The sequence below is a fragment of the Peromyscus maniculatus genome, chromosome 8 (assembly GCF_049852395.1).
Source record: "Peromyscus maniculatus bairdii isolate BWxNUB_F1_BW_parent chromosome 8, HU_Pman_BW_mat_3.1, whole genome shotgun sequence".
Classification (NCBI taxonomy): Eukaryota; Metazoa; Chordata; class Mammalia; order Rodentia; family Cricetidae; genus Peromyscus; species Peromyscus maniculatus.
The window spans coordinates 19,947,644-19,961,042 of NC_134859.1; the positions used below are offsets into that span (position 1 = coordinate 19,947,644).

At 49.2% G+C, this 13,399-nt stretch overlaps 1 protein-coding gene across 1 annotated transcript in view; it reads left to right on the forward strand.

Annotated features, from left to right (window-relative positions):
- The window catches only part of Slit3 (slit guidance ligand 3), a 595,100-nt gene that overhangs the window by 481,547 nt on the left and 100,154 nt on the right, over nucleotides 1-13,399 (forward strand). The window contains exon 12 of the mRNA XM_016005185.3: nucleotides 4,060-4,131. Within this exon, the coding sequence (XP_015860671.2) occupies nucleotides 4,060-4,131 (72 nt within the window). The remainder of the gene's footprint in view (nucleotides 1-4,059; nucleotides 4,132-13,399) is intronic.

Consider the following 13,399-nt stretch of genomic DNA (forward strand, 5'->3'; position numbering starts at 1 on the left):
CTTACACACTTGTGGCAATCTGGTAAAAGAAACAAATATTTCTTCAGGGGAAATTGATCTTGGGGAATATTTCTACAACTCACATGCATTATTTTTATTGATTAAGTGCCCAGCGGCTTTCCCAGTTATCGGCTTCTAATTCGAATGCATCTTGACTCTCACCTCACTCCCCCTCCCACCCCACCTCACCCCCCCTCCCACCCCACGTTGCCCAGTGCTGTCTCGGGAGACCGGGAGATCGGGTGGAGAGAATGGTAATGTATGTCTGAGAGGAGGCCATGGCTCACCGCCCCTCCTCCCACGGTCTGGGGCCAAGTCGAGGAGGGCAGCATTTCCTTTTTTTCTGATTTCCAGGCTATTCCAGCCTCGTAGTTAGTGTTCAGAAAGGATCTACCCCATCCCATGACTTTTCCTTTCATGGATTTTTAAAGCCCCACCTTTTTTTTTTTTAGCCCAGTGGTGAGATTCAAAGCCTCACCCACCAAGGGCCACTGGACTCCCAGGCTAAGAGAGTGTGGGGTTTTCCCCTCCTTCCCTCAGCAGCTCCCTCAGGGCAGAGGCAGTCCCTTGAGCCTTCTCTGCATGTTTCCTCAGGCAAAATGGAGACAGTGGTCCTGCCTTGCCTTGGTCCTGCCTTGCCTAACACAGTGGATGATTGACATATCACAGTAATAACAATAATTGACAGCATTTATCAGGCACTGATTGATGCCAGGTACTCTTCCAGGAGTCTTGTGGGTTTAATCCTCATAAAAACATAATCTGTGGTGTCTACTGCCGTGGATCTAAGCTCCTTAATGGTTTTTGTACCCATCGGGAACCCTGGCATCTCAAACTGTACCTAGCACATAGTGACTGAAGAAAAGACTCTGGGCTGGGGAGGTAACAGTGAGTACACTCCCTGCTGCCCAAGCCTAAGGATCTGAGGCCGGATCCCTAGCATCCACATAGAAGCAGGGCACGGTGGTATACAACTGTAAGCCAGCCCTGGGGAGGAGGGGAAAGATGGCGGGCGGGCTCTCAGGAGCTCACCGGTCATCACTCCAGGTTCACTGAGAGACCCTGTCTCAAAAACTAAAATGGAGAGCCGTAGAGGAATATATATTCCTTCTGGCCTGCACACATACACACAGGTGAGCCACCACACACACACACACACACACACCCTGTGCCTATACACACACTCACTGGCATACATCACAGAGAGGGAGTAGGGAGGAAGGGGGAAGAGAAAGAGCATGTTAAATTAGTGGGAGAAAAAAAAAAACTTCTGTAAAAACACACTAATGAGTCTGAGAGAGAGGATTTGAGCCCAGCATGTTTGGTCTAGAATTTCACTCCTGATACCCATGCTATGGAGCCCTCTCCACGTAATGTGGGAGCTGTGGCATCAGAAATAGTAATGGTTTCACCAGTTTTTATATTTGTATCACCTAGTGCCTTGTTCCCTTCGACATCCCCAGACAATAAAGAGGGTGTTCACAGGCATGCGATCCGTGTTTTGCCTCTTCACCACCTGTTTGCCTAGTTTACAAGCATGCAGGTAACAAGACAAACATATCCTCCCATCCCACTGGGCAGGGGCCGAGGACAGGAAGTCCCTGATTCCGCTGGTGTCTGCTGCCTGCCGAGTAAATTAGTTTCATTTATCGAATAGAACATCTGGCTGGGATATCAAAGACAGGGCCGTGTGTGAGATTAGTGTCTGCTTATTGTGATGAGTGTCACAGAGGAGAGGAGACAGAGAGGCCCCTGCTATCAGGATCCCATCTTAACCTTCCCATTCCCCTTGTCTGGCTCCCTTCGCTGACATTTGGGAATGGTCTCAAGATAGTAGGATGAATCCTGTCTTGCAGAAGAAATTCGAAGTCTGGTTGCCAAACAGGAAAATGGCACACCAGTAGTGGACTCAGAGGCGTGCCAAGCTTTCCGTGAAGTGCCTCTCCACTTTCGTTTATCCATTCCTCCATTTAGCAGGTACCTGCTCTGTGAGTGGGCAGAGTTTTATAGGCATTAATAATATGACCAGGAACTGAATAGAAGAGCCGCCAGGGCTCATGAAGCTGACCGTGTAGGGTAAAGGGATGGAGAGCCTTTACCCCAGACCTGTTCATTCATTCAGACATTCATTCAGCTGGCATTTATTATACTAGACCTTGCTCTTTCTCCACTCTAGAGACCCAGCCATGGGCATGCCCTGTAACATCATCACATTCAGGAGAGTTAAAGGAAGAACATAAAAACTAAGCCTGACAGAGCTGGAGAGCTGGCTCAGCTTTTAAGAGCACTGGCTCCTCTTCTAGAGGACCTGGGTTCAGTTCCCAGCACCTACGTGGCAGCTCACAACTAACTGTAACTCCAGTCGCAGGGGATCTCACATCCTCTTCCGGCCTCTGCAGGCACCAGGTGCACACATGGTGGACAGACAGACACACAGGCAAACCACCCATACCTATAAAATAATAAGAAAAAACTAAGCCTAAATAAATGTGTGAGTAATGTAAGCTAATATGAAGGTGATTGCTAGGGAGAAGCAAAATAAGATAATCGATGGTAGCAAATCTTAGCTAAAACATTTAGGAGACTTCTGCAGAAGGAGAGGGGTTTGGGCTCAGATGTGAAAGGCTAGTGAGGGTAATCAAGGCAAGGCCTCAGGTGAGCAGCCACACAGATCTGCTGGCCGGCACCTTGAGACTGATACAGAGGCAGGTGATTGACGCACTAGGTTTGAGGATGCTCCGTACCGAGGAGTGATGGACTGCCTGAGGACCCCTACCCCAGCTTCCCTGCTCCCACCGCCAGCAGCTTCTGCCACTCTAGAAGCTCTGACATCCATTGGGACGCAGAGGCAGCGGCATCACCACATTTGGCGCAGTGAGCAGTGGGACATTAATATGAATTACAAATGTGAGCCTGCGCCATCATGCTGACTTCTAGTTAGTCATTAATTTGTTGAAGCATTAATGAAACACACCCGCAGGCTGATGGAGAGCTCACTCTTCGCTCCCAGTGGCCCCTGGAAATGGGCGTCGGTGGGGGAGAGGGGCCTCTTTCACACCCATGAATACTGTTAATTCCTTCTAATATTTTGCCGCCTCGAATGACCGTCAGCCTAGATTCGAGATCTGAGTGGGAATGAAATAATTTGCATAGCGCATGAGCTTAGACCTCAGAAGGGGTTTCAACAGAAGCAACCCAAGCCCTCTTTAGCTCTGTTTCCTGATCAGAGGGGAGGCTGGACCTTAAGGACAGCAAAGTCTGTCATGAGATGAAGCAGAGCGAGGCCTGGAGAGCCTCAGTTCCAGGTTTACAGAGCTGCTAGGTGCTAGGCTTGAAAGGTAAACCCATATTCCTTCCCCGGGCTTCTTGAGTCACCAAACATGAGGCCTAGAAATAGCAGGGGGATCATTATAGGCCTGAGAGATTAAATGAAAAATAGAAAATCTGAGTTCCTTTCTTCTTAGATCCAAGAGAATGGGGCAGGCGGATAGAGAGTGGAAGCTGCCGTCATCTGAGACAGCGAAACTCCTCAGCCTCCCCACTGAGTCAGGCCTCAACTCAGCAATGCCTGCACCATCTGGAGATGCCCCCGCACACCCGTAGCCCTGCTGTCTAGATGGGTGATTAAAGAACTCAGCTCAGGAATTCCTAGGATGCAGTGGGATATTAAAAGGAAACATTCTATAGGCTGGCTCAGCCTGATCAATACCCATTGAAGACACAGGCTGGCCTCCCACACTGCTTATTTACTGTGGGGGGTGAGTCACACCAGCAGCTCAGAGGTACCACAAAGGGCTGCTCCTTCCTTGTGGGGGTGATGTGCGGGGCTGGGCTGGAGTGCAGCAAGATGGAGCCTGTCGCACCTCACCTCCAGGACGGTACCCCCAGGACGGCACCCCCGGCACAGGGTGGAACTGCCTGCCCCTGTCTCCGTGATAAGAAGATGGGCTGGATGTGGCAGATCAGGGAGGCGGGTGACCTGAGATCTTGCCCCCGGGACTGGCAGAGGTGATCACCTCCCTTTATCCCTGCTGATTGCTGTCATTTGCTTCCTTCCAGGGTGCTCTATGGTAACAAGATTACAGAGATTCCCAAGGGACTGTTTGACGGGCTGGTGTCCCTACAGCTGCTGTGAGTAGGAACCGGCGGTGTTTTGCATTCTTGTGACGGTTTTTGCAGACTGGAAATGTTAAGCCATGCTCCGGAGAGTTCTTTTGACTTTATGCCTATCATACTGACACCAAAGCCTCTGTGCATTCCATCTCTCCTCTCCAAGGCCTCGTTTTTTGTGGCCAGAGAGGCAGAGTGTTGGCAGAGAACACCAAGGCCAGTGTACATCAGCCTAAATGATGCAGTCCAGAACCCTGGCCCTCGCGCGTGCGTGCCGTGAATAGGTTCATGACTTGGAAGTAAGAAAGTGCTAAGAATTTAGGGAACTAAAACCTTCCCAAGGCAAACTCCGGTCTGGAAGCTGAAAGAGCTGTCTGTAGGCATGTGACCTTGCGAGGGGTGTGGGCGGGGAGAAGCCATTAGAGAAGAAGCGTAATCAGTCAGCAGTGTGACTGTCTGGGAAGGCAGGCTGGGGGGAAGTGTTTATTTCATTTAAAGGAAGATATGTTGCCTCGAGTTTTAAGCTCTGGGCTTATTTATTTCATTCCGGTCATTTGGGCTTAAATGTTTGAAGAAGATAATTGAACTCTGATGTGGAGAAATAGAGAAAGGAATTCAGCTTATTTAGAAGATTTTTATGATGAGCAAGAATCATCCCTGGTTTGTGATGAGGTAGCTGGTATATCTGCGCTCATGTGTTATGGTTTGAGGAGTGTGTGTGTGTGTGTGTGTGTGTGTGTGTGTGTGTACGAGTGTGTGTGCACACATGCACAAATGCGTATATGACTGTCATAATTCCTGTCAGTATTAAGAATTGACCTTGAGTACCCTATGAGCATGCCAACTCTCAGAGAGGTAAATGACTTGCCCTGCGTCACACAGCAAAATAAGTGTAAGAAGTGAGTACTCTCCATGGACATATGTTCGTAAAGGCTTCCAGCTCCCTGAATAGCGCGTGACAGGATTTCCCTGGCCTTCATCTGAGTACAGATGTGCATGTAATTTTTTTTTTTAACCAATCACTTCCAAGTCAGGCAAGGTGTTGAATACCTTTAATTCCAGGCATTATGAAGCAGAAGAGTCATGAGTGTGAGGCCAGGCCGGACCACATTTGGTCCATGAGGGAGGAAGAGAGAAAGATCTGTGACCTCCATTTCCCAGGGAAGAAGAGGTTCCAGACTGCCTGCCTCCCTTGTACTGTTAGGAGGTGCCACAATCTAAGTTTGTGAGCCAGCCATATCTCTGGAAGGGGAGAAGGCACAGGACCACAGACACAAAGTGGTAGGTGGGGCACGTCTAGAAAGAAGTAAGACTCCCCTGGCCCTCCCATCTCTTCACACCCTAAACTCCCAGGTCCTGGACGGATTGCCCCAGGATATAGAACAACATTGGAATGAAATGGCCATCAAGTTCCTGGGCTGTAGGTCCAGCACAGCAGCTGTCAGACTAGTTTGATAAAGCCAAAAAGCAGAGAGAGAAAAAAACCTCCATCTTCCTGACTCTTCTTCCACTTCCATCTCATTCTGCCTGGCTATAGGTGAGCAGATCCGTGTTCAAAGGTCCTAGCCCTTCCTGAGTCTGTAAGTCTGTTTTATAGAATGACCTGCCAGGGCTCTGCAAGGATCTGGGCGTTTCACAGATGGTGTTCTTTGCTCCTAGCAGGGAAACTAAGTTATAACTGCTACCACGAGGCTGGTTAACTGTGGCCATTAATCCCCAGAAGAAGAAGAATAGCATCTGCCTGGAGGTGGGTTTGGGGGCGCTGTGGCCAGCCAGGCTGTGAGCGACCTCTTACGATAGACATTGAAAGAAGAAGGTCATGCCCATTTACACTAAGGAGAGATGGGCTGGACATCAAAGTGCCCGGCATTGTGAATGGTGTGTATCAAAAATTCTAGAACAGCGTATTTTTAAACAAAGGAAATGTGTCCCTGCTACAAGCTGACAGCAGTCGGGAGGTGACAAGCCCCCCTCCCCGGGCTTGAAAGGCAGGCCAGCTGAACAGAACCACTTTGAGCAGATGGAATTGACTAGCTAGGGGGTAAAGGCAACGCTTCTCCCTCTGTGGAGACCAGGAGTTGACACAACTCAGGCTGGCTGGCTTTCCAGAAAAAAACCCGCAGGCGGGGCTGGAGTCCATCATCTCTGGTTCTGGCCTGCTGTTGAGCAGTTGGAAAGCAGGTCCCCATTAGAACGAATTTAGGGTTCAGCGGGCTGTAGATTGGATTTCTGCTCGTTTGGCTGGAGATAGTCTGATAAGAAGGCTCTGATTAGAATACCCTGGTTGACTGGATAATTTCATCTTCTTTGACTCAGAGGCAGTCCATGGGAGTTTTGTCTCCCCCGGCCCCTCCTCCCTCTCTCTTGAATGATTGGTCAACCTGAAAGTGGAAATGTCCCTTCCGTGCCTAGGGGTCCTGGATATTTTCTTTCTGGCACTTCCTGTGGCACTAACAGAGACCAAGTGGATGTCTGTGCTTGGTTAGTCTGCCCCCTTTCCTTCCTGGTTGCTCTGGACTTAGCTGCCATCCTTCCAGATATGCCCGGTTCAGGATGTACCCAGCCAGGCCACTTTGGCTGTTTGCTTGCCATGCTCCTGTGGACAGGTGATGGACACTAAGAAGAGTTCAGTATCCTAGGTTCTCTCGGAGACTTCACCAAAGGGGTTTCTACGGGCAAGCTTTAGCTGTCCCTGGAGTTGACCCTGAACTTGAGAGGTGTGGTCCCCTGTAACCTCCCAAGGGTTACATCCTTAGCTTAATGTTCAAGATCTTGGGTCAAATGAGCCTCAGGGCCACACACACACACACACACACACACACACACACACACACACACAGAGGGGGGGAGGGAAGGAGGGATGGAGGGAAGGTGGGGGAGAGGAAGGGAGGGAGGGGGAGAGGGAGAGAGAGAGAGAGAGAGAGAGAGAGAGAGAGAGAGAGAGATTGAGAGAGAGAGAGAGAGAGAGAGAGAGAGAGAGAGAGAGAGAGAGAGAGAGAGAGAGAGAGAGAAATCATAACACATGAGTGTAGCTGTACCGGCTGGTGCTTCAATCCCACCATGCCTCCTCTGACAAATCTGCCTGTCTCCCCTTGGCTGATGGTGTCTATAATAAGTCCTCACTGCACAGTTGGAAGTTGAAAAGCTCATTCTTAAACTGAGCCTCAGTCCCCGTTTCCAAGAAACTCAGAAGTCTGTTGTCATGGCCGTCAGATGTTTTTGAGTAGCTAGTGTACCTCCATGTAATTAATCCCGAGAAGGTCCAGTCCCGGCAGTCGTTCACTGTGTAAAGATGCACTCACTGTTTGCCGCTAGCAGCATTCATTGTTCCGGCTGGGAGATAGTCTATCAGCTTCCTTGTTGAATCTGGCTGCCAGGGAGGGAGTTGGGTGACCCAGGGAGGCACCTGAGAAGCCAAGGTTAGAACAGAAAGTGTCCCCTGCATGTGATCCTAACTGCTTTCCCCCATCCCCCTGAACTCTTGGGACATCTCAGTTGATGGGCATCGAATCCCATGTGGGCAGCCAGCAGGTAGGCATGCCCTAAGAGGCTGCACTTTGTAACTTAGAGGCCCATCGTATGCAAGGCAGGAAACTCAGTCAGTGTGTCACTAGGGCTGTCATTTCCCTCTCTGATGGGCAGCCACAGCCTTCCCTGGGGAAAGGAGAGCTTTCATTTAACACTCATTGATTTCATGGCATGCCCTGGAAAGTTACTGGACTGGAGGCGGGGCGGGGCGGGGGATCAGAGGTGGAAGCCTTTCAAACAAACCAGATTGCCTTCAGCCTGGAGTAAGTTAAGGCACCTGTGGTTCCGTTTTCTTGGAAGGCAGACAGAACCGTTTGAGGCTCTTGGAGTTTGCCAAGCAACATGCCAATTACAGAGCAGTGAACACAGCTTCGCTCCACAGAGACCACGTTCCCACAGCGGCAGCTTCACACGCACATCCTCCTCCTGCTGCTGCTGACTACCAGTGACTAGCAGTGACTGGGTAGTTAAGATGTCCGGGGCTAGTGCTAAGCTGTGACCGATGCAGAGTCTCCTTTAATCTTCTCAACAATGCTACAAGGGAAGTATTTTGATCGAGGCCCATTTTACAGATGAGGCTCTGAGGGTTAATCAACTTGGCTTTGATCGCTCATATATAAGCTGTAGGACCAGGAATCTAGGAGCTCTTGTTTCCAGAGACACAGAAGTGAAGCTGGATGGGAAGAAGAGTCCTCTCCTGCAACAAAACCAGCACATTTCAGTGGTGCATTTTTAAAAGGAGTCTTCCTTTTCTTGTGAGTCCGGCATTTCCTAAGGAAAGCCTTAAGGTCTGGAGTGTTCTGTGTAAGTGGTTCTCTCTTCTTAAAGGCCTGATTAGTCACCAGGCGGCAATCACACAGGGAAGTGACCACCCCAATACCTGTGTGTCAGGGGGGCAGACCAAGCAGAGCTAAAATTGGCAAGGTCACTCGAGTGCCCAACAGCTAGGGCATAGCCCTCTCTCGAGGCTCTAGGTCTCAGCTCTCCTCTGATTCGCTTAGGAAAACCTAACCTGTTCCCAGGGCCTTCCCGTGTCCCTGAAATGGATAGATATGTTTCTCAGATAGGCCACCGGATGGCGATGCTGTATGCTGCATGCTTTTGTTTCAGTTCCTTCTGGCATCACCATGACAACCCAAGGCCAGTGACAACAGTGTAGCCATGAGCAGGAGCGAAGGAAAGCGCCACCTCTGCCACCTTTCGGGTCGGAGGGGTCCTCCTGTGCCCTCCTGTGAGTGTTTGGCATGACATGGATCAGAGCACCTATCACAAGCTCCAGGAAGAGTCTGATCATGGCCAGAGTGCCTCCATACTGTGGCACTAGAAATCAGTCAAGTCTTCCTCAATCTGGCGTCAGCAAGTTGCTGAAGGTCAAAATTAATTCCCCATATTTCATAGGAGAGAGGAACATGAAAAGAGATTAATCCTGTTACACTTGGTGGGTAGAGAAATTTAGGATAGTGGAGGGTTAATTCTAATGAAATAAAAAGACAAGACAGGCATATTAATGAGAGAGAGATGCCTGGAGATCCCCCAGCTTAGTCAGGGGTCCATAATAGCTCCTTTAATTGGTATTGGTACTAATACTTTATGCCCATGTGTAATAGCAAATACCTCTCTAGAGACACATAGAACAATTTTAATGGTAGAGAGCCTTTATGACACTTTCTTTTAAAAGTGTTCTCTCCCGAAGGAGCCAAAGAAAAGGTCATGCCAGAGGCCCTTGGTGCCGTCTTTCTCTTCCCATGAATCAGCTGTGTGCACGTGTTTGTGAAACAGAAACTGATTTGCAGGTTCAGGAAGAGGAAGCTCACAGTGCTGCTGTTCTGGCTGGGTTCATTCCTGTCTCCCCCTGGGATCTTTCCTGGAAGAGTTTCAGCCCTTCCCTTGAAAAGGCCCCTGCACTCTGTCTTGACCCCGGTTTTCTGAGAAGACATTGCGCTCTCTGGAGTCTGGAATCTGGTCTTGGCATCTTTGGCAAACACTCTCTAAAGAGGAGGAGTAAGGTGACCACCTCTTTCCGCAGACCTTGGGGCAGGTGTAGAGAATATAAATACAGCCCAGAATGATAGCTCTGGGCCGCTGAATCAACATGTGGCTGGCTGGAGTTGCCAAGGTGATTTTAATGCAATTTATCACTAAACCCAACTCCAGATGTTTGTGTTTTCCAAACCCTGCACTAAAGGCCCGTGAGGATGGGATAGGAGCAGGGGTGGTGGCTGTCGGTGGGGCTTCAGTGGCCCTTGGAGAAAGGCTATGCTCGTATTCACAGATCTCAATGGGCTCATCTTCTCCCCAGGCCCCACCCCAATACCACTTGAACCCTGAACAAATGAGGCTGCAAGCTGCTACTAGCAGCGAGAATGCCTGAGCCTTTCCTGATAGGCCAGGCAGGTCCCCTAGCAGGGCATGAGTCATAAGATCTGCTTCCATTCCAGACTCGGGGTATTTCCTTCCCCACTAAGCTCTGGCTTTGTGTCTCCTGCCCTGCTTCTCCTGGAGGCAGCTGTTTCTGGAAAGGATTATCTCCCAGCAGCATGGTTATGTCGGGAAGTCCATGGGGGGAGTGCTCATACCTCTTGACATGAAACATATGTGGTAGTCCAGAGTGCTCCAGCCAGCAGGGGGCGGTAGCGTGTCTCAGGGCTAACGTGCAAATATATACACCCACTATCTGCTGCGCGGCTCTCCTCTCATTTCTACAATGGGAATACAGCTCTTCTTGTTTTATATTACTGCAAAATCATCACTAAGTTTGGTGGGGAAGTAATCCTCCACCTGCCTCTACTTCCTTATAGCCTGAGGTGACTCCCACTTCCCCTTAGCAAGGGGCTAGGTATCAGACTAACTTACCATCCACAGGTCAGGGAACACTACTCAGTTATTTTAGGCCCTTGAGTCCTCACAGTGTCTGTCATCTGGAAGGTGGAAGCAGTTACTAAGTAGGGCTATGGAGGATTAGATATTTGTATGGTGTCAGTACAGGTGCTTAGTGTGGATTAATCTGTCAGGTCACTAGTCACATGGCCTCATCATCCTCTCGATAGTCATGTGTTTCCTGAGGTTCCTTTAGGAGGCTGACCTGGAAGCCTCAGAGTTGGTTCTGGAGTGTCTGGAGACACTTATGCACAGAGCGGTCCGTGTTTTCTGCTGGGAGAGAGGACCCTGGGATGAGGCTTGTGAACATCCCAAGTGTAGAGGATGCTCTTGTCTCCCGGTCGTCCCAGAATTCAGGGAAGCTTCACAGGGAGGAGAATAAAGAGCCACACACACCATCTCCCTCACCAGCGCTTACCTATCAGTGGACATAGAAACTGCCACCTTGTATCCGTTAACGGTGTAGTGAACATCCCAAGCTGAGACGCCTCTCCACTCCTGAGAGACAAGCAGGGTCTTCTAGACCCAACCAGACCTCTGTCTACCCAAAGTGTACCCCATACACCTCAAGGCTAGCCAAGCTAGGCGTGCACCAGAGATAAGGAATGCAGACAAGAGAAAATGCACATAGATTTTAGGTAGAGGATGGGAGACAAGCTTTGCAGTCACACAGGCTGAGGTTTTACTCACTGTTGGGTAACTTGACCAAGCCTGTCATCATTCTGACCCTCAGTTTCCTCATCAGAAAAACAAAGGTGATCTCAATGCTCTTGTGTGGGAAATATTTGGCACATAGGTGTGGCCTCGATGTTGACTCACCCTTCTTGCCATCATTTCTAAAAGCACTTACATTACCGCACCTCAAAGGAAAATGAACCAAATCAGATCAAATATTGTGGAGGTCTTTACTCCAAGGAGTCTTAAAACTAGCCAACAAGGGAAGCCCATGTCCATCCTCTAATCACTAAAGTCCATTGCAGATACATTTTGAACATCCCTAACCCCAAAAGCCAAAACACTCCAAATCTGAACCTTTCTGATCACCTGTATGACACCACAGGTACATAATTTCCACACTTAACCTCCTGCGACGGAGCACACAGTCAAAAACAACAACAAAACCCAGCAGCATGCAAACATCATCATAGAAAAAGCCCTACAGGCCTTGATTATAAGGTGTATATGAAACATAAATGAAGATAGGTTTGGGTCCGCTCCCTCAGATCTCTCATTATACATACACAAATATTCCCCAGTCTGAAATTCCAAATACTTCTGGTCCCAAACGTTTTAGATAAGGGGTACTGAGCCTATAGTCTTTTTTCGCTCCATCCTTTGGTGCTTTTCAAATGCCCTCATCTCTTGCCCGTGGACCAGACAGCTCCGAGCTCCTTTTATGGAAGCCAGACGGAGTTTGAGTAGCTGCCAGTCTTCTTCCCCCAAAAGAGAAAGAACAGAGGCAAGCTGCTAGATCTTGCTGGGGCTGAAGTTCAGAAGGCCGTCCGAAGCATCTAATTCTTCATAAGCAGCTTAATTTTATCTCTCCCGACACCGCCTCGTTGTGCCCGGGGGAGCCGAGCAGCTGGTAGAGGATGAGTGTCCAAGAGACTGTGGCCTTCTCTGTCTTCTTCTGGCCCCCGTTTCATGAGCTCTGCACCTTGAGCTGTTGCCTAGTAATTCTGCCAGCCTGGGTTGTCTTGCTATTTCACCTCTTTGAAAGAACGTCCCATGCTGAGCTATCTAGGAGCCATAGGAGACAGAGAAGCGTCCAGACGAGCAAAGGGAGCCAAGCTGGACCTGGTGGGTAAGGAGTATTGCCAAGATCCATTCAGTCTAGATAAACTCGCCAGGCGAGCCAGAATTGCTGCCTCTCCGTCTCCAGAGCCATCTTCCTTGTCTGATTCAAATACTTCCCAGAACCAAGTATTATTGCTGTTGGGCTCACGAATCTGGACCAAAGTGTCAAGTCTAAAAGGAAGCTTGAGGGGGTGGGGTGAGGGGCATAGAGAGGAGTGAGGACTATGGCAGAGAGTATACGTCTGGCCCGTGAGTGTGTCCACAGCTGCTAGCACTGGAATCATCGCCAGAGGTTTTGAAATTTGTTTTCCAAGAAAAAGCAAAAATCTAATGTGCATGCGTGTGTGTGCATGTGTGTGTGTGTGTGTGTGTGTGTGTGTGTGTGTGTGTGTGTGTGTGTGTGTTTCATAACACTTCTAACTTTTGATACATAGAGAAGTCTTATTGTAAAATGGTAGGGAAGAGGGGATCCTCAGGCCATTGGCTAAGCCATCCTGGTATCTTTATGGAATAGTTTAACATTTCTGGCATTATGGTGCTCTCAGAGGCCTCGAATATCAATATTTAGAACAAGTTGTTTACCAATTACTTAATAAATAAAATAAAATACCCAAGCATAGTGGCACACGCCTTTCATCCCAGCACTGGGGAGGTAGAGGCCCGCGGATCTCTTTGAGTTCAAGGCTAGCCTGGTCTATAGAGAGAGTTCTAGGACAGCCAGAGCCACATAGTGAGACCCTGTGTCCCCAAAATTTTTTTCATTCATTAACAAATTAAAAATTTAAATATAAAACAAAAGCTTGTGTGTGAAAGATCCGCTTCTGACCTGATTGCTAGGCTGTTACTCTGTTCATATTGCAGCTCCCTTCCAATGTCCCCCACCTAGAATGACCTTGACTGCAATTTAATACAGAAATCACAGGAAATTGGGAGGGGGTTATAGAGGGATGGGCAGATGGGCGGGGTAGATAAGGCATTCATAAAGAAGCGGCTGAGCCCTCCAGAGACCTGGTTATCATAATGGCTCCCAGCACGCTCCCCGGAAACTCTCCTGACCTTGAGCAAAGCCCTCCGACTCGGCTTCAAT